Source organism: Euleptes europaea, chromosome 11 (genome assembly GCF_029931775.1).
Source record: "Euleptes europaea isolate rEulEur1 chromosome 11, rEulEur1.hap1, whole genome shotgun sequence".
NCBI lineage: Eukaryota > Metazoa > Chordata > Lepidosauria > Squamata > Sphaerodactylidae > Euleptes > Euleptes europaea.
Window position 1 is genome coordinate 46,877,554 of NC_079322.1, and position 24,490 is coordinate 46,902,043.

Below are 24,490 nucleotides of genomic sequence, written 5' to 3' on the forward strand. Positions count from 1 at the left end.
TATTGGTTCATTTTCTAATAGAGGGGTAGAAGGTTATCAGAGGGGCTTGTTAAGATAAAGAGGTGAAAATCTTATATTTGGTGTTAAAATGCACAAGCGAGACGAGTGCAGCCTGAATTGAGAATTCAGATGTCTTTTTATGGTTCCGATTGGCTATAGCCTGAGGTATAGAACTATTACGCCATTCACCAATGATGGATTCGAGGATCCAGCTGCCAAAATGTAGGCTATGAATAGATTCTAGCGAGCTCAGTGAACCCATACAGTTGGGAGTTTGGGCGCTTCAAGCCTCTGAGAAAATTTTGAAATTTGACCAATTACATGGACATTTTGAGGCCATATGAATGTGTATTAGAGCATATTCTAAGGTCAGTATTAAGTACTTCAACCCATTGGCTTATGATTTTATCACTAAAATAGCCTTATTTGAATAACAAACACTTTCAAAAACTCAATAGATTTTGTTGAAAAATTCACTCATTAAAAAAAAGTTGCTTCAGAGATCCTCTGGGATCAGGGGCCCTGAAGCTTAAGCTTCATTAGTTTCATGGTAGATCCACCACTGACTGAGGGTGCCAGTGATTGAAAAAGAACCCTTTGGCTTGCAAAGCAGATGCCTTACCACAGACCCACAGTTCTTTCTAAAACTGTATAGTGGCAGGGGGAGACAGAGTCTGGGGGAGGGGACCAGTGCTCTATGGAAGACCCAACTCAGTCTGCCAGATCTTTTGGCCTACCAGCTTGGCCTACCTGCAGTTCCAATTACACCATTCACTTATGGAATGAAAATGGCCCCGGCAGGAACCAACAGTAAAGCCACTTGTATAAACATATGGCTTGATTTCCGTGCAAGTATTATTCACTTGCTTTTGAGGCTTGGTAAGTGAGCCTGTTTCTTATTTGATGTTCAACCCTCTATTTTTCTGATTCATTCCTGACAGTTTTTAATGATGACTTCTGCTCCTTTTCTTGTCTAAAGGGAAAAGAGGGGAAATGACTGCAGCGCCAGTCAACAGCTATTTCCCAAAGCTTTGAATTTAAGAACTTGTTTTCTGAAGGTGTAGGTGGACTGCAGAGGCACCACTCTATTCGCTGTGCTATAGAATATTTTTAGCTCTGTGAAATGCATTTGCTTTTTGGCTACGCTCTTCTCTTGAGAGAATTTTTTTTCCATCTCTGCCTCCACCCTTACAAAGGGTGTGTATGTATTTGATTTTTCAGATCTAAGGGATCACAAAATAAATGTCAGCATTGAATTGTTGGTGGTGATGGGTTTTTTTACTGCCCCCTCCACGCACAAACATACACTTGGAGGTTAATATTAGCACAGGAAAAAAATAGAGGAGAGGACCTCAACTGGCGGCCAAAACAGGTTTTTAAAGTATGATCCTTGTGGTTCAGGTGTGAACATTTGTTCATTTATAACTGAAGACGTAATTCTTCCCTTGACTAGCTAGTCACTTTGCAAGAATTACATAAGAAAAGCTGTACATGAAGAAGGGTTTCATAACCAAACACATGGATCTTACCATGGTTTGGGGGGTGGGGGGGAATACCTGCTCAGTTTCCCATCCAGTTTTAGAAATGATATTAACAGCATTCTGTATGTCCAACTGGTTTCTTTTGTGTTTAATCTCAGATTTCGCCGTCAGCTTTCAGAACCTTGCAATTCATTCCCTCCTTTGCCTGCAATGCCAAGGGAAGGACGCCCGATGTACCAACGGCAGATGTCTGAGCCAAACATCCCTTTTCCGCCACAAGGGTTTAAGCAGGAGTACCATGATCCAGTATATGAACACAATGCTATGATTGGCGGTTCGGCCAATCAAAACTTCCCCCCTCCTCTGATGATTAAACAGGAACCTAGAGATTTTGCATATGATTCAGGTAGGTGGGAACTTGTTGGATTTTGCTGTTTTATCGTACCTGTTAGATAGGCTTTGTGAGAAAGCAAACTGTTGTATACAAGGAATACTGCTTTGAATTGTCACATTAAAGCCTCATCTCCTGTCAAGCAGCACTGGCACAGTAGAGCAGATAAATTGGGGTTCAGACTACTTTGCCTCACTTGCCCTGTAGACTACTTTCTAGATCTGTGGCTCTGGAAATGAGACACTATAGTTACTGAGGAAGAAAACTGGAATTTTGAACACAGTGTAGTCGCTCATGATAAGAGCTATGCTTCCCTCAGACAGAGAAGCCTTTTAAACCCTTTAAAGGAAACAAAAAAGGTACTTAGAGAGAGAAGAGAACATTCTGAGAACCATACTGAAACGTTTACATGAGTGTGGCATAATTTATGTAGGCTTGCAGGATGGGAGAAGATCTCATGCGGAGGGGATGGAGGGTGAGGAACAAAGGGAACAAGAGGATGAATGAACAACTTTTATACGTTTCCTGGAACGTCTCGCATGGGCAGGGTATCAGTATCTTAATGTATACATCGGGAATATAGTTGAAGTTTGAATACTTAAATGACATCCTCTTTATCCTGTATGAGCCTCTCCCTCAGTGTAATACTATATTATTAACACTTCTGATTATCTGAGTTTATCTGATTTGAAGTTAATGAGGGATTTGGAATGTCTGCAAGGTAATTCAGATAAAAGGAAGTTGAATTAGAAGTTGACACTCATCATAGGGATGGGTAGTTTTTTGACCTGCGCACCATATGGCGATTGCTTTATTTTGTTTTTATAAGCATTTACAATATGAGTACAATATAAATTTACCTCAGACAGAAGGCAATAGGAACATCCATTTGTTCAGATTAATAAGTGATAGCCAACATCTTACAGCTCCTGTTGTTGGTAACTTCCTGGTGTGGTTATAAGGTAGTTTCCCTACAGTGTAGCCTTAAAGGGTATAATTCCGCTCATGCCCATTGACTTCAATGGGCTTAGAAGGGTGTCATTCTGCTTCAGATTGCACTTCGAGTCTAGGGGATTGGGTGCACAGCATCTGGAAGTTTTACACACATGACTGCTGTGTACAGAGCTCCTGTCACTTGGCTAACATGACACCAGTACTACTGGTCACCTGTTAGATGGCCTTGCAGGGGATTGTGTGTGTAAAGTGCCTTCAAGTTGCAGCCGACTTATGGTGACCCCTTTTGGGGTTTTCATGGCAAGAGACTAACAGAGGTGGTTTTGCCAGTGCCTTCCTCTTCACAGCCACCCTGGACTTCCTTGGTGGTCTCCCATCTAAATACTAATCAGGGCTGACCCTGCTTAGCTTCTGAGATCTGACGAGATCAGGCTAGCCTGGGCCATCCAGGTCAGGGCGCTGCAGGGGATTAGTTATCGGTAAAAATTTCAAAAGCATATTCCTCTTGATATGTCTTTGCTAGAGAAGGAAGAGAACCAAAGCTGCAAATAAAAATGTTCCAGATGTAATGTTTTTCAAAGTCTGGGAACTTAGCATAGCAAAACTGATGTAGAGAAATGAAAGAATCTCGGGCACCAACAATTCTTTTATGATCTTCACAAATGCACTTATTCAGTCTTCTTAGTTTAAGGGGTGACGGGGTTCACTTTTCAGCTTGGTTTACATTTGGGCAAGGTGAAAATAGCAAGGCGTTTTGCCCACTGTTAGTTTCAACAGGACCTGTTGCCGCCGTGTCTTTTAATGTAATCATCAGATTTTTCTTTACAGAAGATAGATTGTAGACTGGTAGAATAACATGAGCATTTTTGTTTCCTTCTACTGATATAGAAAGGGTTTTTTTCCCCTATTCACACAAGGAGAGTTGTTGACTCTTGTGGTTGACTCTTGTGCTTCAAAAGTGTTCCTGATTGTCAGAAACATACTGTCTTAAATACAAGTGGGTCCTCTTATCTCTGTTTTCCTTAGAAACCCTTTGATTATCACCATGAGCTCTTATACTTTTGAATTGTCTGGTTGTGCTTTTTGGGGGGCATTTTAAAACATTCAGTGCTTACATTCCATGCTTTTTTTTGTATTTAAAAAGTGTATTTTGTATTTAAAAAGTGCCTTAGTCATATATAAGGCTGTACCAATTTCCACCAATTCCCCCCTCAGGACTTTGGAAAGCCCCTCCCCCCCAAAGGGTGCTGGTACTCAGTAGCAGTGAGTACCTCTGCAAAGAATGCCCTGGCTGTATTTAATGTATTCCATTTAGAGGACCATTCTCTCTTCATAAGGGTACTTCAGGCATGATCTTTTCTGGTATAAGCTTAGCCATATGGGCATGGAAAGGCACAATGGAGCCCCTCTTCTTCTCTCTGTTTGGAATGTGAGCACCACAGCATGCCAGCAGTTAACCAAAATGGAAGGCTAGTCCACTTCTTACTTCCCTGTTCAGCCTTTGGTCTCAAACCTATGACTTTGGTTAGGAAGTTGCTTTTTGGTCCGATCTAATCCTGATTGAAGGTTTAGATATGCTGGCCTCCCATTTCTGGTAATGGCTTCTGTGATGCACGCATGGTAAAGATGAGTGGGTTCTATTGTGATTCCCCCATTGCATATCTTGGGAAGGATTGTGCCTTCAGTTTTGTCTTTCCTCCATGGAAATTTGGATGGCCCTCATTCCAATAGGTTTTGCTGTTTATTTTCCCCCTCATTTCCACCCATCATTATGAACTTCTGGAGATGTCATCTGAGTTGCTGTAGTCAAAGAATTAGTTCTATAAATGAGCTGGCATTACAACCAGTGGCCATGAAAAATTGATTTGTGGCCTCAGAAAGTACTTTTATTGGCTTCAGAGTCCCTGCATTTAAGTTGACACATCTGTACACAACATAAATTGCAGTCGTCAACGAGGTCTGATGGTATTTTGTCTTGTTGCCATCTGTTCTTCAGAAAACATTTTTTCCCATCCTTGCTAAGAGTACATTAAATAACCCTTTAGGAGACGTAATGCACTTGCCATTGAACCATTGATTTTTATTATGCCTACGAATGTTTGGGGACAAGTTGCACTGAAACATAGCTTTGCATAATATTACTTTGCTGTCCCGATAAAAATTCAAAAGTCCGTTTTGCAAGATCATTATGCTAAGTTGCTCCTTCTGGGATATTTTGAAAGAGCCTCATAACTGCTGATTGCTTCTGAGCACTGTATTCTTACCCATTTTGGAAATATGGTGAATGAAAACCATTATTATGGAATGATTATAACTCTATTAAAACATGACATTAATTATGACATCGGAAATGGCAGATCAATTAGTTGTAATTGTAATTGCAGGTATGCAATTTCTGTTGCAGAATGTTGAGATAATGGAACATGGGGGAAAAAAAAGAAATGTCAACAGAGTAGAAGCTGCTTTATTTTTCCACCCATCTAGGAGCCATACTGCGGGGGAAATTAAGACGAATGAAATCAGGCAATGTCTTTGATCTGACTAGCTTCTGTTGCAGGAGAAATGCACAAGCTTTTAAGTTGCACAGAGTTCTGCACGATCTAAGTAATCTGGCAGCTTTCACATTCCCATATATGTCTGGATTACAAGCTAAAGCTAGTCCATTAAAATATTGCTTAAGTGAGCAGAAGGGGTAGGGCAGGCCTTAGGCATCTTTGGCGTCAGATGTCTACAAAGAGCTGTCCTTGCAAATTGCCCCTCACCTACCTCTGAATCCTGCTTCTAGCAAGATGGGCTGTCCTCTAGACTCAGAAAAACTTAAGACCCTGCCACATCAGACCAGTGGTCCATCTAGTCCAGCATCCTGTCTCACACTGTGGCCAACCAGTTACTATGGAGGGCCAACAACACCTCCTACAACATATTTTATATTTAAGAAGTCTACTTAAAAGCTTGCCCAGTTTCTGGATTTCCATTTTTGAGGAAACTTGCTGATTGAGTGGCTGCCCACCCACCCACTTGAGGCAAACCACTGAAGCTGCACATCTGTCTTGAACTGATTATCACTACTTAGTGCAAATTGTATCATAGTGAAATGATTTCACCTTTCTGCTGTCTTGGGTGGTACTGATTGTGATATTTCGGACTGAGCTGAAGCAACAGAAGGGTTTCATAAGACCCTTGTAAAATGTTTCTGTTCAGTATTAGAGGTGGATCCCAAAAGCTGGTGATAAACTGCCAAAGGGAAACTTGTATTTCTCTTAATATCTTCTATATAGAGTTCAGAGTTCCAAATTTGTTTAACGTGTATATGATGTTATTGAGGAAGATCATATTAGTATGGTATGCAGATGGTGTGCTGCTGAACTTCCGTTGTCTTTAAACATGTCTCCTACAGTTTTATTTATAACTGTCTTAAAATTGGCTATTAAATATCAGTGCTGGATTTATATTTTACGATTGACCATTGATACTTAGGGTTGCCAGGTTCCTCTTTGCCACTAGCGGGAGGTTTTTTGGGCAGAGCCTGAGGAGGGCAGGGTTTGGGGAGGGGAGAGACGCCAATGCCATAGAGTCCAATTGCCAAAGCGGCCAAACTGATCTCTCTCGGCAGGAGATCAGTTGTAGTAGCAGGAGATCTCCAGCCACCACCTGGAGGTTGGCAACCCTATTGATACTGGAAACATGCGAGACTTGTGCATCATCTTTTTGTGTTACTAGTGTAGTATGTCAGTGGTGGGGAGGGTGTAATTATGTACTACATCCCCATTATTAAGTGCCTACTCCGAATCCAGGTACTTGTTCTTTGGCTCTTGGTGTTGTGTCTGAAATTCACCACTGTGGGAGACTGGATGTGAGCCGGAACACAGAAGCTGAATTACAGGCAAAACTGAAATTGTAACGAAACGAACTTGTAGGGATTTCACATGCATCTGTTTGGGTGAGGGGTACACATTCTCAATGGGAAAATGTTTCTTTTTCTTTTTCAGCAAGGTCCAAATAATGAGAATGGGTTTTTATCAACTCTGGTTAGAACCCTGGAGGCTTTTCTTCTTGTTTTGGGCATAGTGACCATCATTCATGGCCTCTTATCTTTGAGTCTCAACTACTGTGATGCAGTGCATACGTGATCTTGTTTATTCTGTAGATACATCAGCTGGATATAAAACACAATGGCTTGTCTTCTGATGTAGATAGGCCACTGGGAATATATCGTACCAGGATGCCCACCATCTACACCAGTTCTCAGTTGTCTTCTAGGCACAATTTGAGATGTTGTAGAACAAAATTTGAGTCCAAAATTTGATCTCCTTAAAGACCAAAGTTTTCCAGGGTATAAGCTTTTGTAAGTCAATGTTCACTTTGTCAGATATAAATGAGAATGAAGGTGCTGGGTTTGGTAAATCTAAAAACCCCTAAAGAACATGCTTCTGATGCTGCTGGGCAGTGGTCTGGCCCCCTCCTGGGATACTGTAGGTCCTTGCCTGAATTTTCAGCATAAAGTAAGCCTCTGGCCCTTTTACATGTAGAGAGATAAGGGAACAACATACAGTCAGTATTCTACTCAGTTTTTCCCATCAGAAACAAATGTGCAACTGCTTGCCAGGTGTTTTGGCAACTGAGTGCAAAGGTAATGGGAAAGCACTGATTTAAAATTTCACAAAATTCAGTTGTGTTGTGCTAATATATAAATGATTTCATGCATCTACTATATTTAAAGATACAATATTAGAGTTTTGCATTGATTTACCTGTATATCTTTAAGACCCCTTGCCACAAAACTTTGGGCTACAGCTCTGGACTACTTTTTCCCCATGTACTGTGCTGCAGTCTCTTAGGTCATCCAAGAGTATCATCCTATGAATATAATCCATGCTGCTAGGTTATGAGATGCTCTTGGTCATTGAACTCCATTACTGAATCTCTGTGCTTCCAAAAACCTGAACCTCAGTAGCTTCTATACCAAGACGCTGCAATACTATTTTTAGAACAATGTTTTAGACACCTGGGACAAGGAAGAACAATTTTTGCAGTGTATATGGAACTGTGCATTTTAAAAAATTGTAATAAAGTAATAGATTTTAAAGATGCTGTTATCAGACTTGACCCTGTTGGGGTCAGGAAAAGTTATCATATTCTACCATGTAAGCCTGTTCATCATTTAAGATTATTTTCTGAGACCATGCATTAGTTTGGGGTCCCCTTACAGCAGCATCCAAGCTAACCAATGTGACTTGCAATTTTATTTATTAGAGTAAAAGCCCAGATACCTCCTCCCCCCAGAAGATGTCTGCAATTTAGACCCCATTAAAAGCCCTGGTGAATAAAATGATTTTGTAGTGCCTCCTGAAAACTTCTACCGATAGTGCTTCCATCACAATTTTAAACCAATTTTAAAACATTTAAAGGACACAGTATAAACATCCAACAGAAGCCATTCATCATCATCATCATCATCAGTCAGCTAATACAAAAGTGTTCTGGCATAGAAAAATTTCTCCTTTCTCCAGAAGGCCCAAAGAGAGAGCACTAGCTGGGGGCATCAGCTGAAAAGACCCTCCTATATTTTCTCCCCACCCATCTCACCTCGGACAAAAAAATGTTCTCACAGGAGAGCCATGTTCCTTGATCACAGGGTTTGGCCAGATTGATATGGGAAGGGATGATCGTTTAGGTACTGTAGATCCAGACTGTTTGGAGGTGAAGGAATGCACCTGGAAATCCCTGAACCCCCAAAATACCAGAAAATGCCTTTTTGGAGAGGTTCTGGGATTTACTAAATGTTTAAACACAATTCTGGAATTTTCTCGGATTATGGAAATGCATCCTGTAGAATTCTGGGGAGGGATTTTTCCAGGTTTACAGGCATGCTGGCGGCTACTTGTTTCTTTTTCTTTGAGTCTCCTGATTTCTCAGACTATAGGAGGGAGGCTTTCTCCCTGCCAGTGGGATCCTTGTAAGGTATCAGATCACTTCCTAGCCAATCAAAGCCTTGTCCAAGTAAAGGATCCTGATGTACCTCCCCCCACAAAAAAAGTACAGAAGACAAGGCACTGTTACTTAATCCGCTGCTGCTGCTTCTCTTCCTCCTCCAGTAACTCTATCTTGGGCTGGCACATGGCTTGGTGCATTTCCTCCAACTGCAGTGGGTTTGCAGGGCTTCTGCTGCTGGCACCACTGGCAACCTTGGAGGATGCCAATGCTGCTGCCTATTTCAGGGGTGCAGGCCTCCACCACCAGCTCATTCTGAGCCCCTTTCTCCATTTTTCAGTAAGTTGGCAACACCTACCCAGAAGCCTAAACAACTGGCTTAAAATATTTTCTGTTCATATTTTTGGAATACTACTCATTTAGGGTTTGATCAAATTATTCCCTTCCTCAGGTGAGGACTCTTCCACTGGAGGAAGTCCACACCTAGTAGAAGGGAATCATTCTATTAGGTCTTCAGTGTGCTGTTCCCTTTCAAATAGGCAGAGAAAAGAGGACGCAAATAAGATAGGTCTGACAGCTGGAGTAAAAACAGACCATAAGTATGACTTACTGTATATCTGTGCCATTGTATAATTAACACCTGCTTAACCAGAATGGTGGTCTTTGGGTAGGCCATTCTGATGTCAAGCATATCTTAGTCTTAAACATTGTTTCTATACTCTAAACTGTTTAATGCTGCAAACTCCCATCAAAATCTGCAAAATGCCTCAGATTCACCAGGGTAGTTGAGGCTAGGAAGGAGAAAACATTGAGAACCTTTGCTGGGGACACTGCTGGTTCTGAAATGTTTCCATTGTAGTTGAAATGCCAGCTTGTGTGAAAGTTTCTTATCTTGCCAGCTGGCTATGTGTTCAGAGATAAAGAAGTGTGTTGTGGCTTGAATATTCTTTCTTGGTTGCAAATTCAGAGAGGGAGGAAGAAATAGTTATAGACTCCCTTCACATTTATGTCTTTTTATAGGTTTCTTGGGGCAGCTGTGATCTTTGTTATGTTGGTTACTTGTACTGTTCCTTTTTCATATGTTACAAAGCTTAAATAAATGCTTTTATAAGTGCGTTCCTTTTTGAAATGTCATTCCACTGCGTAAAAGAATATTTTAATGAAGAAATAGATCTTAATATCTAGCTTACATTTTCTTCTCCCTTTGACTGGGTATGTTAATTTTAGGGAAGAGGTGATCTTAGTATAGATTCCTGTAGATACCTTATGCATCTTTCATAAGACTGTCTTCACTGCTATAATCCATTTCTTTGGGTTAGTGGTTAATATTGAGATTTCCAGTTTCTTTCTCATTCATACTAATGTGCTTAACGGGAATTTTAAACAAGACAGCCCGTCTAGACAGTCTCATAACTGCCCAGTAATATGGAAACAACCTTTGTTGTGCCAGTGGTTCAACAGGAAGAGTGCACAGTTGGGCTGTACCATTTTACTTGCCATTAAGAGTCATAGGGTCAAGTATGCAACATATTCCACTTAACACAATTCATGGTTATTACTTGCAGCTGTTTCTGCCGGACAAAAAAAATGTTACCTGTTTGCTTCAGATAGCAATGACAGCAGCTGTCTTAACACATGAGAACATGAGTCTTTATCAATATCTCTCCTAAATGTTTCTTTTGAGTTTTGATCTCAGGCTTCCCTTTTATTACCACAACCGTGTTGTTGACCATTATGTTTTCCAACTGGTCCATGGTTTCTATAAAGAATTTTGTTTTATCAAGCTCTTAAGATTTCATTCTGTTTTGTAACCATTCCTTGAATGGAAATTTTTCATTTGGCAGTCTCATAGATTTGGTGCCTATACCCCCTTTCTCACCCTGACCTGGATGGCCCAGGCTATCCTGATCTCGTCAGATCTCAGAAGCTAAGCAGGGTTGGCCTTGGTTAGTATTTGAATGGGAGACCACCAAGGAATACCAGGGTTGCTGTGCAGAGGAAGGCACTGGCAAACCACCTCTGTTAGTCTCTTGTCATGACAACCCCAAAGGGGTCACCATAAGTCGTCTGCGACTTGAAGACACTTTATACACACACACACACACACACACACACACACACACACACACACACACACACACACACCTTTCTCCCTGGCCTGAAGTAGAGGCTAATGAAAAGGCTGACAGGTGCCTTTGAATTGCTTTAAGTTTAATGAGAGGGAAACAGAGAAGAAAAACAAAACTGAGGACACCCAGTTGGCTTTCAGCCCACACAGCTGTAAATTACTTGGCCAAATCAACAGAAAATTGAGTTGGAGATGGGCTCTCAGAGGAACTTGGAAATCTCATAGGAACTGCCTGCACCTGCCTAAGAAGTCATGCCTCAGGCGTTGAGGGCCATAACCTTGTAGTCTCAGAACCTCGGATGAATGAAACTTGTGGAAAATGTGTGATCATGGAATCTATAAATTTCAGTGACAATGCACTGATATAGTACCCGAGGCTGTAGCCTTGGGGGCTCTGCCAGAAGCATTTTGAGGCAAACTCATTCTGGAAACTAGATAGTGTAAACAGCAGGGCAACTCATTGCTAAAATGACCTTCCAAAATTAGATGACCATGGTAGTAATGGTGAGAACTTTGGGAGTTTTGAAACGGCTTGGGTCAGCTTTTCTGAGCAGCCGGCTCTTTTTTAAACACACACACACACACACACACACACACACACACACACAGAGGTCCATCTTTGCACAAAGTTTGTTTTTTAAAGTTACCAAAGTTGTTATGTTTTTCTTTTTGAGATTTATAATCCCATAAAATCCCTTGTTCTCCTGTAGAGAGTGCTATATCATTTCTAACAGGCAATAGCTATAAAACTCTTGCTCCCCCCCCTTTTTATTTTAAAGAAATGGCTAAATATCCTCTGAATCTACTACAGTTACAGTAAGTGGCCCTGGCTAATGATTTGATTTGAGAATTGAGGATACAGTCTGGATTTACTCTGTGTGCATTAACGCAGGTCAAATGGACACCGGCTGCATTTTAAATCCATAATGGAAGGCTGAAGCTTGTCTTAAACCAATCACATCAGCCTTGCCCAGGACTGACTCGGTCCCTCGAGACCCAACCCAGTAAGCAAAGCTTTTATATGAATGGACTCTGTGCAGCCTGGAGTTTCATTCATAAAAATGGACGCAGAAGGGGGGGGGAAGGAAAAGTGCACACACGCACATTGGAATGTCCATTTATACAAAGCCGAAGGGTGTAGTGTTCCATCAGCTGCCGCTTTTGCTCGAGTAATGATTAATGTTCGCTGGCCTCCTCCGCATGTAACTTGACACCCTTTATGGCCTTGGAGTGTTTCTAATGTATAGTGAATGAGAAGGCTGCTTTCTCCAATCAGAAACATAAACAGGAACTGGTTGGTCTGAATTCCATTCAAATATGTCACTTCAGCCAGGCAGTGTTTGTAGAACTTAAATTTTACAGGCGGAGGACGGGATGGAGGGCTAAAGAAAGCAGCACAGATGTTGTTCTTTGCAGCCAAAGCCTGGAAAGGGGGGGGGGGTAGAGAGGAGGAAGAAACCCTGTTTTGTATTTTCCTTGTAAAGAGCAAGCTTAAACTACAAAACCGTTTAAAAAGTAATCCCGAACGACAGGAACAAATGTGACATGTAAGAAATTTTTAAAAATAGCCACCATCAGACAGGATTTCACATTAAAAAAACAACAATGTACGCATCTTTTTTCTGTTTGGGTTCTGCTGACAACCACAACCCCAAAGTAATCTTTTGTTGAAGGGAGGCTGTTGTTGCCTAATGTGTTTTCTGAAAACCGGATGTCAGGACGCTGCCAGAGTAAACCAGCAGTTCGCTATAGAAAGCAATCTGGTGTGTTTCAGGGAAGAAAACTGTGGCTTTTCTTTTGCATGTGTTTTGGTTTCTTTTGGAATTGCTTTAGCCAAATTAGATTACAATTTATAGGTTGTTGCCAGATGAGAGGTAGGGATTAAGTTCTCTTTCTAAGAAGCCTGGCTTTTGCATTTATTGGCATCTGTTGTAATGCATTGTTTCTGTTGCTCTGAATTAATGTTAATATTTAATTTAATGGGGACATTTCTCCCCCACCCCCATCCTCCTTCAATGCAGTATTGATGTCCCTGCCCAAGTATTTGGAATATAGGCAGAAAGGGCTCAGAGGACTTGGGTAGGTAAATGCTTTTAAAGATAGCAAATGTTGTTAGCTCTTATCTTGATGGGCTTCTTGGTGAATTTAACATATATGTGGGGCCTGCCCCATATATGTGGGCCTCTCTGCCTCAGATCCAATGTAACAGACTGGCCAAAAGTACAAGTCAGGAAATCACCATTTCAGATCATAGCTATAAACTCAGTAGATGGATTTAGATACACCTGCCTCAGCTTCCCCTGCCTTCTGGTTTGCAATATGAGAATAAAAGCACTGGCGAGCAACACAAGACTACTGAGATGTCTGAGAAATACTTTCAATCCAAAGGGTTTCTTCTACAAAATAGTTCAATTTCTCTGGTGCTGGGAGCTTTCATTAATTTATATTTCATAGTGAATCAAAAGTCACAATGAACTAAAACATATTGCCTGTTTCACTAGGGTTGCCAGCTCCAAGGAGGGAAATTCCTAGAGATTTGGGGGATGGAGCTGAGAGAAGCGGAGTTTGGGGAGGGTAGAGACCTCAGCAGGGTATAATGCCATAGAGTAATCTCTCCAAAGCAGCCATTATCTCCCGGTGAAGTGATCTCTTATCTGGAAAACAGTTATAATTCCGGGAGATCTCCAGGGTGCACCTGAAGGTTGGCAATCCTGTGTTTCGCCCACTGTGTAAAGAATGGTACTGCTTTAGCATTTAATTTTGTTCCTATTTCCTTGGTAGGATGCCTTACTTTGAGCACTTCTGTGTAAAAAGATGTTATTTCTTTAGTAAAATAAGTAGGATGTTCCCTACTTATGAGGGAGGTATGTGTACATGTACTTTAGAGAGCTTTGGAATAAATGGAGTAAGCAGACAAACTGTGCAAGAACAGTGGGTAAAATAACAGCCATTGATACAATAGGCAAATTATCTTTACAAACATCTGCCAAAACAGGTTTGCAGTTAAAAGGTGATACAATTTAGAGTCAATAAACTATTTCATTGATAAAATAATCCTATAGATTTTTCCCTTTAACTTTTTTTAGCTGTTGATGCTAAGGAGGTCAGTGGCCTAAATTGCATTATTCTCCAGTATAACTCTTCTCCATATAAATAATGGTGTGATGTGAAGGGTTTATCATTATTGTGAGAGATGGAAATAGAATATTTTCAAGAACATCTTGCTTGGAAGTATTGTGGCCTCCTCCTTGTCCAGCTCTGAGGACAACCAGTAATAAAGATTAGACCGTGATGGCAATCTTTCTATGGATTTGATCTTTCTGGCCCCTGTCGATAGGATACTGTTTGTCCAAATAACATTGCTTTGTGGACTTTGCACAACAATGACCCAGCCTGTTCTTAACAATCTGGTTTCTTTATTTACTTTCTAATCCTGCTCTTCCTCTAAGTAGCTCAGGGTGGCATGCAGGGTCCCCTCCTCCTGTTTTATCCTGAACCCTCCTGAGGTTCATTACACTGGGAGATGGAACAGGCTCAAGGATACCCCCCTAAGTTTCATGGCACAATAGGAACCTGAACCAGTAGTGTCTCCTGAGTCCCAGTTCAAACAAGAACACCATACTGATTCTAGTGATATGGAGGTAAGAGTCATTTAGTATAGCCATAGAGAGGGGCCCAGTTTGCTCCAGCACCCCCAGTTTTTTTTAACTTGTCAGGACTTGCTGCTGTTCAGGACTTGCACCTGTCTACTTAGTGAAAAGCAAGGTTATAACTGATCTGCTGTATCTCCCATTTTTATATGCTCCCTAAATGCAAGATTGCTTCTTAAACTTGCAAGTTTATGGCCTGGAAGGCTGCCGTGGTTCAGCTCTGCCTAGCACGAGCCGTATATTTCATTCTGTGTAATTTTTGCATCTAGCTTTTGCAATTTGCAGTTAAAGCAAAAGCTATATACCACAACTGCTCCACTAAAGACATCTTAGCAATGGGTGTTGTCTGTAATTCTGCTCTCTGAATATGCTGCTTGCTCTCTCGTCCAGTTTCCCTCACCTGTAACAGCAAGGATCATTCTTTTTTTTTGTTTTTAATTAATGCCCTCAACATTTGGAAGTAAAGGCAGCAGGCAGAGGGCAAGACTAGGTCCCCCACTGAGATATGCAACAGAATCCTGCACTCTGTGGGCAAGTCCTGCCAATTCTCTAAACTGCCCAAATGGCTGTGCCAAGGTGGCACATATGCTTGCTCCACCACCAGAGAATATCCCTGAAGAGAAAGGTGCTAGCGCCGATGAGGAATTAGTCATGACCAGGAATTGGGGGTGGAGTGGGCTAAGTATGTTGGCTGGTCTCAGCCGGGCCCTCAGACTCAGTTCCTCCAGGAGGTGGGCTCCGTGCCAGCATAGATGAAAGAAGTTCTGGTTCATCTTCTTTTGGGCACCATACAGGAGGTACCAGGTGTTTCTTGTGGAATGTGTCCACTCGCAGAGTTTGTGGTTGCCAGGTGTGTGGAACTAGCATCAGTCACCAAGATTAAGTTAATTCATGCCATTGTATTCCCTATTACTATGTATGGGTGTGAAAACTGGACATTGAAAAAAGCAGATAAGAAGAAAGTAGATTCCTTTGAAATGTGGTGTTGGAGGAGAGTGTTAGGGATACCCTGGACTGCCAAAAAAAAAAAAAATCAGAGGGTTATAGATCAAATCAAGCCTGAACTGACCCTAGAAGCTAAAATGACTAAACTGAAGCTATCGTATTATGGTCACATTATGAGAAGACAAGAGTAACTAGAAAAGACAGTCATGCTAGGAAAAGTTGAGGGCAGCAGGAAAAGAGGAAGACCCAAAAAAGATGGACTGACTCAATAAAGGAAGCCACAGCCCTCAATTTGCAAGATCTGAGCAAGGCTGTCAAAGACAGGACATTTTGGAGGACACTGATTCATAGGGTCGCCATGAGTCGGAAGCAACTTGACGGCACTTAACTGAATGTGGGGGTTGCGAAAAATTTGTCAGCAGTATGCAAATTGGTATGCTAATTTGCTTTCAGCTTTAATAAATGGTAAAATTATACGTATACCAAATATTTGTTTTAAAATTAATTTCTTTAGGATTTGTTATCAGTAAATTTTGCTTTGTATACCTATTTTATATACCTATATATCCGGGGTGGCGTAAAAATTTCTTGGGCAAAAGGGGGTCGCAAGTGGGAAAAGTTTAAGAAACCCTGGTCTAGAATATAGGGGACATTGAAAAAGATGGATTGGGGCTTCTGCAGTTTCTTTGCTTGCTTGTTCTTCACCTCTGTGTTGTCCCTTGCACCTCCTTTCTCTACCTTTGTTATAAAAGTACCCTGAAGGCCAGCTGTCCCCTGTATATTTGAAACAGCATTTTGTCCCCTCTTACCATTTAAAACTCATTGATTTTATCTGCTTGTGACTATGTGCAACTGGTTACAGCTCAGTTATGCCCTGAAAGGAGGAGTTTTCCAAGGGGCTTCTCTGCCTTGGAATTAACCTATTAATGTCTGGATGGATGGCAGCTCACCCAGTAGGGTAGCCTGGTCCCTCTTCTCAACCAGCAGGAGATTTTGGGGTGGAGCCTGAAGAGGGCGGGGTTTGGGGAGGGGAGGGACTTCAATGCCATAGAGTTCAATTGCCAAAGAGGCCATTTTTCTCCAGGTGATCTGATCTCTATTGGCTGGAGATCAGTTGAATTAGCAGGAGATCTCCTGCTACTACCTGGCAGTTGGCAACCCTATCACCCAGTCTTCCCAGGAGAGATGAATGCAGAGGATGGGTAAATGGGCAGCTAGGCACTGGCATGAGGCACTTTGACCAGCGAAGCCTACAGACTCATTTGTCTCTTTGCTATATAGATTCATACCTAAGTGTGACTATATGGTGTTTGGTTTTGAAGGGCCATCTTGAAATTGGAAGAAAATATATAGTCGCTGATATTTATCTACTGCTTCAAAATGTAACCTCAGTCAGCTAGTTAAAATACTTCTGGGCCTTAGTCAAGCATTTAGCACAATTTAAACCTGCAATGCTAAATTTCATCGGTTGGCCTTTTTATTAGATAAGGTAGAAATGAAAGCAGCAGGCAATTTAATTGGCAGTAATTTTTTTTCTGGGCAAGTCATTACTTTGATGAACTTCAGAGCAATGTTTATGGCTCCTAATTAACCATGTTAGTCATTTGATTGAATAATCACTTTGGAAATGTTTCTACAATTTGATTAGAGTTTGACCCATTCTGATAGTCATAAATTAACCAATAGCACTTTAGTTACTGAGCAAAGAACAAAGTCTGCTCAGCCGTATTTTTCTTTCAGTCCTCTGTGGACTGTTTAATCATATAGTTACGCTGTAGCTAATATGGGTAAATGCAAGTTTTGTTTTTAAAGACTTTGGGATGGGAATTACAATTAACATAGCAATGCACGAGTATCTCCAGAGGTTGGTAGAAGGTGAGAGGGCATTGTGGAGAGCTGGTGCTTCACAGTGGTTATAGCAAGCACATAAAACAAGCTAGGAATGGGAAAGACAGAAGCCACAGGACTGGTTGTGTCTCTCTTCCTTGGCTGTTTGTAGGTCCTGGGGAAAATGGCATTTGGAGTCTCCTTTTTTGTGACCCTGTCCTTCCTCTCTCTCTAACAAACATATTTTCCTCTCTGGAATCACTGGATTTTGAAGACAAAGGAATGCATATACTCTTGCGTATGCTTTTACATTTGGACTATGGTATAGTAGTTGAGAGCAGTGGTTTGGAGCGGTGGACTCTAAGCTGGAGAACTGGGTTTGATTCCCCACTCCTCCACATGAGGGGCAGACGCTAATCTGGTGAACCGAGTTGGTTTCCCCACTCCTACACATGAAGCCAGCTGGGTGACCGTGGGCTAGTCACAGCTCTCTTAGAGCTCTCTCATCCTCACCTACCTCACAGGGTGTCTGTTGTGGGGAGGGGAAGGGAAGGTGATTGTAAGCCAGTTTGATTCTTCCTTAAGTGGTAGAGAAAGACAGCATATAAAACCCAACTCTTCTTCATCTTCTTCACTATCAATAGTGGGGTGAGAATGGGGTACTAAATGAACTGCATTTGCATCCTTCCATTGGCTTCAGATGTGCATGGCGGAATTGGGGCCAGTTTTTCTTCTCTGCAGTCAGCCATCCTGCTGCAGTGCCCCCCTTGCAGACTCCCTTAGTGTATGAACTGCTGGGAGAGTGAAAACGTTGTGTGCTGTTAGCACTGAGCTCAACAAGGAAGAGCCAGAGAGGAGGGGGTATTAAAAGAAACGCTGGAGAAAAAAAAGAACACATTAACATACGAGAAGCTGCCTTATATGGAATCAGACCCTTGGTCCATCAAAGTCAGTATTGTCTGCTCAGACTGGCAGCGGCTCTACAGGGTCTCAGGCAGAGGTCTTTCCCATCACCTACTTGCCTAGTCCCTTTAACTGGAGATGCCGAGGATTGAACCTGAGACCTTCTGCATGCCAAGCAGATGCTCTGCCACTGAGCCACAGACCCTTCCCAGTGGAGAGAATGTAGATGTGGTGAGAAAGAAGAACACAACAGGCTGGGGAGCAGAATGAACTGTAGAGGCAAAAAAGAAAACATTGTGAGGGTGCAGAGAGAACCAGCTTGGTGTAGTAAAGTATTGGGCTAGATGCGGGAGACCTGAATTTGCATCCCCGCTCTGCCATGGAGCTTGCTGAGTGACTTTGGGCCAGTCATATTCTCTTAGCCTAACCTACCTTACAAGATTGTTATCAGGGTACAATGGAGGAGGGGAGGCCAATGTACACTGTCCTCAGCTCCTTGGAAGGAGGCGGGAGAAAAATGTACTAAATAGACAGGAGTACAGACTTATGGCAGAAAAGTAAGCTTGTCCTACAAAATGCAGAGACTACTGTGCAGTAACCAGATTGAGAGAGGAAAAGAGGGTGGCTGCAGTCTGTGGTTAGAGAGAGAGAAAAACTCTTGAGTTGTAAGAAGAATGCTTTGGGGCAAATAAAATAGCAACTCTACATTTTGGAATGGATAAAAATATAAAAGTAAATGTCAAAGTGCACATGCCGTAAGCTAATAGTTTTTGCTTCTAATGGAAGTAGGCATTCACCTTAATATATCCAATTGAATTCTCATCACTGGCTAGTTTGTCTGACCATTATTTTTACCTTCTAGCAGGTTTTCTCCAGTACTTTAAAATGGCCAAATCTGACTGCGTATATATGATTTAAGACATGAATATAAGCAATGAGGTTGGGGTGAAATGGTATTCTTAACATTCTCTGTCTCGCTCTCTTTTTCCTCTTGTCTTGCTTATTTGAAAATCCAATTAATTTTGTACAGATAGAAATCAACGCTATCTGAAAAGCTGCAGGTCTGAGAACTGAACTAGATATGATACTCAGCAAGTTCTCTTCTTCCTCTTCTACATGATATTCAAGCAAACTTACCTCTGTTGCTATTGGCAATAGTCTAGAGTTGTGGTGAAGAAAACATCCACAATGCGGCAATGACACAGCACTGGTACATTTACTTGAAATTATGAACAGTGAGAGAAGTACTTGACGTAGTGCTCTAGGCTTTGGCGGTAGCCCGGTGTCAAGCATCACATCTAGTTCTACCGAGTATGATTTTTAAAAATAATTATTTTTAACAGCCTTGAAATATTGTAGGTCCAATGTGACAAGTACACTTCATAGTGAAAAAGAACAGTAAAGGTTTGTGGAAAGAGATTACAAATAGATGAACCCTTATTGCTATCTCTGCCTGTGCTTGCTTGGCGAATTCAGTGTAAAATCTCATTTTCTTCTCCTTCCAAGTCCTTGATACTCATCACTAGCCAGTGAACAGTAAAATTCAGGATTGCATTCTGAAAACCTTGATGAAACTGTTTGCTCCTCCTCATATCTTTTCAAATTTTTGTGTTGAGGCTCTTCAGGATTTTATTGACAAGCTCATTGTGATGACATATTGAACCATGTTTTAACAAGCCTAAGATTGTATCCTCTGTATTAGCAATTAGGGGGGGAAATTAAGAGAACAAAATATGTCCATGTACATAGTTGTTAAAGCATGTAATAGTTGTTGGAACTGTACACAATTAATGCAATTTTAATGAGTAAAACAAGTAGTTTGGAGAATTAAAATGTGGTCATAATTTAGAATATTATATATAGGGTGTTGATTTCCACTAACCTGTTCACAAGAGGTACAAATAGCTTTCTCTAGAGAAGTGCTATTCCACTCACAAACACTCTGTCTTTGTTCTAAACCATGACATATCCGTTGACCACTTATTGCAGAAGGTACACTATGAGTGAATGGCATGTGTTCCCCCTCCAATTTATTTATTTGCATTTTATCTTGCCCTTCTTCCAAGAGTGGTATACAGAGTTCTATCCCCTTTGTATCTCACAATGTTCAATGGAAATATCGAGTCTTCTGACTTTGTCCTTGATCATTTTATTTCATCTTCTGTCTTCGGTGCAGCCCCACATGTGGGACTGCGCCTGCGCGCAGGCCTGCCGCCGGAAAAAATTCAATAGCCTTAGTCCTCCACCGGGGATGCCCCTCCCTCACAGGCGGGGCCGGCCTTCGCGCCGTGCAGCCCGCATGCTACTGGGCGGGGCATCCCCTTCCCTCCTCAGTTCCTTTTTTGCCGCCGCCTGGATTGGAGCTCCTTGCCTTACCTCTCCGAGTTCGTAAGTTCTGTGGGCCGCGCCCGGCCCTCCTTCTCTTTCCTACAAAAAAAAAAAAAAAAAAAGATAAGAAGAAAGAAACTTAAAAATAAAATAAGTAACTAAAGGACGTTAACAAATAAGCTGAATACGTGATGGCCTCTAAGGCCCCCTTTAAGATCTGTAAGAAGTGCCCGGCCAAGATACCGCACTCAGATCAACATGAACTCTGCTTAACTTGCTTAGGCGAAGGTCACAACGTGTCTAAATGCTCCATATGCCAAGGCTTCTCTACCCGGTCTCGCAATGCTCGCGCGCACCGGCTGAGCGCCGAATTGTGGAAAAAGGCTCTCTCGGCTCCCTCCCCTTCGACGGGTTCTAGGACCCCGGGAGACACGCAGTCGACTAGATCGGTACCGATCCCTGGTACCAGTTCGACACCGAGACCCTCGGATCCGACCTCCTCGGATCCGTCCCGGAGCCATAAGAAGCACAAACGCAAGACGAAACATCTTGACAGGCCGTCTAGCTCCGGCCATCCAGTGTATAAGAGGCCTGCGGAGACACCAAGACCCCTGGCACCGGACGTCTCCATCCCGGTACCGCCCTCGGTACCACCATCGGCACCGCCCTCGGTACCACCATCGGCACCGCCCTCGGTACCACCTTCGGTACCGAGGACGCCCTCGCCTCACCTGGACTCGCCGTTCCACTCCTTCTCTGAAGCAGACTTGGATCCCCTCGAGGACCCTCTCTTGATTACGGATCCAGACCCGCTAGACCCAGCCTCTATGGTACCGACCCCCTCGGTACCACAACAAATTTTCCAACCAGCTCCCTCCACCTCTGGGCCCACAATCTCCCCAGAGTTGGTCAAGGACTGGATCGAATTCTGCCGCTTCAGACGGCTTTCCATCAGAGGCGAACCGGTGGTCCTTCATACACCTCAATTACCCTCTCCATTTACCCCTCTGACTCAGCGCACTCCTAGACCGGAATCCGAACTGGAGGAAACAGAGTCAAGGGATGAAAGCTCTGAGGATGTATCAGAACCCTCACCAGATGAACTGGTAGGGGACACAGAGGCTATTTCACCATCTGAAGATCTCAGGCTCCGGACGGAGCAAATGATAAGGATGGCTGAAGCATTGGACATTAATATCTCCACAACGGACAATAGGCCTAAGGACAAGATCCTTAGTCGTCTCTACCCCGATACACCGGGCATTGCTGCCTTCCCCATACTGGAGGGCCTCTCAGAGATAGCCACATCTCTCTGGAAGAAACCTGCTTCCTTACCAGCCTCTTCCAAGAAGGTGGAAAACCTGTATAGGACAAAATCTGAGTCGGCTGAATTCCTCACAATCCACCCTCCGCCCTCCTCCATAGTGACCACGGAGATGCAATCTCGGCAGCGCCAGGGACCACATTCAACCCCTGCCGACAAGGAGAGTAAACGACTCGATCAGCTGGGCAGACGGACATACACCTCCTCTGCCCTGAGTTTCCGTATATCCAACTATCAAACCATCATGGGGGGGTACCAGCTTTTTTTGTGGGAGAAGGCTGCCCCCCATATTGACCTGCTTCCAGAGGAGTCTAAGAATGCCATGCGTCTTATCCAAGCAGAGGCCACTCGCTTATCGAGACAGCAGATCAACGCAGGCAAACATGCTGCAGCTAGTGCAGCTAGAACGATGGCTTCAGCAATCACCCTACGTCGCCACTCTTGGCTTCGCTCTACTGCCCTTCCGTTGGACACGAGATCACTTATCGAGGATCTCCCATTTGAAGGCGATACCCTGTTTGCTTCATCTACCACAGAATTTCTCACGAATCTCAAGAAGGACCGCCAGACCGCCCGTTCTCTAGGGGTAGCTCCTCCTTTTCACCAACAACAGAGGGACAAACCTCAATATCGTCAACAATCTTTCGGCCCATCCTTCAACAGATACCAGAGATTTCAAAGATTTCACCCGTATCCTCCACAGGATAAATTCCAACATCAGCAACCTAGACCAAAACACGGTTTCAAGCAACGCTCTCACCCTAACCCCCAGAACAAGGATCAGAGACAACCCTCACAAAAGTTCTGACTATTTCCGCAACCCTCAGAGGAGGGACTACCGTTCATGAATAGGTTGGCTAAGTTTTCTGAGGCCTGGCAAGCTATCTGCGCTGATACCTGGGTTCTCAGGGTTATTTCCCAGGGTTACCACCTGGAGTTTAAATCCATCCCTACTTGTTTCTCTGCCAGTTCTGCGGCAGACAACCCACTCCCAGAATTTGCACCCCAACTAGGTGAACTTCTCCTGAAGGGTGCTGTTGAAAAAGTTAACCTCCCATGTTTGGGATTCTTTTCTCGTATCTTTATGGTTGATAAGAAGGATGGGGGCTCTAGACCCATTATTGATCTTAGATTTTTGAATAAATATTTACGAGTTTCCAAGTTCAGAATGGTTTCCCTACCCTCTGTGATGGAACTTATTTCACCTCATACATGGTTCGCAGTTTTGGACCTGAAGGACGCTTACTTCCATATTTCCATCCACCCTGAACATCGACACTTCTTAATGTTTCGTTATGGGTCTGAATTTTTTCAATATTCTGTCCTCCCTTTCGGCCTTGCCACGGCCCCCAGAGTATTTACGAAATGCATGGCGGTAGTTATGTCCTTCCTCAGAGACCAGGGATGCACGATTTATCCCTACCTTGACGATTGGCTGCTCACGGCTTCTAGCCCTGAGTCTCTCTCCGTCAATTTGCAGCTGGTTCTCTCTACCTGTTCAAAGTTGGGACTGATGGTCAACTTGAAAAAGTCTAAATTAAGCCCTTCTCCCAGAGCTCAGTTTATTGGTGCCGTGTTAGATTCCACAGCAGGTCGGGCATTCCTCCCCACTGAGAGGGTGTCCTCCATTAAGAGGCTAGTCCATCTTTTTATGAGATATAGACACCAACCAGTAGTCTCTATACAGAGATTATTAGGCCTAATGGCATCGACCACTGCAGTGACCCCTCTAGCCAGGCTTAAGATGAGGGAACTGCAAAATTGGTTCATTAGGTCCTACGACTGCTCTCGCCACTCCAAGTGGTATAGACTGTCTATCCCTAGGCCTATTCTGCGATCACTACAATGGTGGCTCTCTGAGCCTAATCTTCTTAAAGGGATCCCTCTGGGGTTTTGGACTCCAAGTTTTACAGTCACCACAGACGCCTCTATGGAAGGTTGGGGTGGTCATTGCGGGAGTCACTATGTTCAGGATAGATGGTCTCCTAGTGAGTTGTCTATGCACATTAATTTTCTAGAACTGAGAGCTGTGCGTTATGTTCTTACCTCATTCTCAGATATCCTCCAGAACTCGAGAACACTTTTACAATCGGACAACTCCTGCACAGTGTTTTATGTAAACAAACAGGGGGGCACAGGTTCCATTCCTCTCTCCAGGGAAGCCCAGAGGATCTGGGCAATAGCTGGGAGACACAACATAGACCTACGTGCCATGCATATAGCGGGGATCCACAACACCTGGGCGGATTCCTTGAGCAGGGTTTTTACCACAAACCACGAATGGGAACTACAGGATCAGTTTATCCTCCCCATTTTCCAAGAATGGGGCACTCCTCAGATAGACCTGTTTGCGACCAGGGGCAACAAGAAAGCGGTAGAATTCTGCTCTCTCGCGGGGAGCGACCCCTTGTCCCTGGGAGACGCCTTCCAGCTCATTTGGTGGAACCGCCTGTTTTACGCCTTCCCCCCATTCCCCCTGCTTGCCCGAGTTCTGGGGAAAATAGCTGCAGACAACACCGACTGCATTCTCATAGCACCCCGATGGCCGAGACAGATATGGTTCACCCTTCTTACACACCTGGCGGGGGGGAATTACAAGCCACTTCCAGACCACCCGAACCTACTTCG

The 24,490-nt window shown here is 43.1% G+C and overlaps 1 protein-coding gene across 4 annotated transcripts in view; it reads left to right on the top strand.

The window, feature by feature from the left end:
• The window catches only part of ETV1 (ETS variant transcription factor 1), an 87,439-nt gene that overhangs the window by 50,552 nt on the left and 12,397 nt on the right, over window positions 1-24,490 (top strand). For all 4 annotated transcript variants that reach the window (XM_056857691.1, XM_056857689.1, XM_056857688.1 and 1 more), the window contains one exon: window positions 1,640-1,887. In XM_056857691.1, coding sequence (XP_056713669.1) covers window positions 1,640-1,887 — 248 coding nt within the window. The remainder of the gene's footprint in view (window positions 1-1,639; window positions 1,888-24,490) is intronic.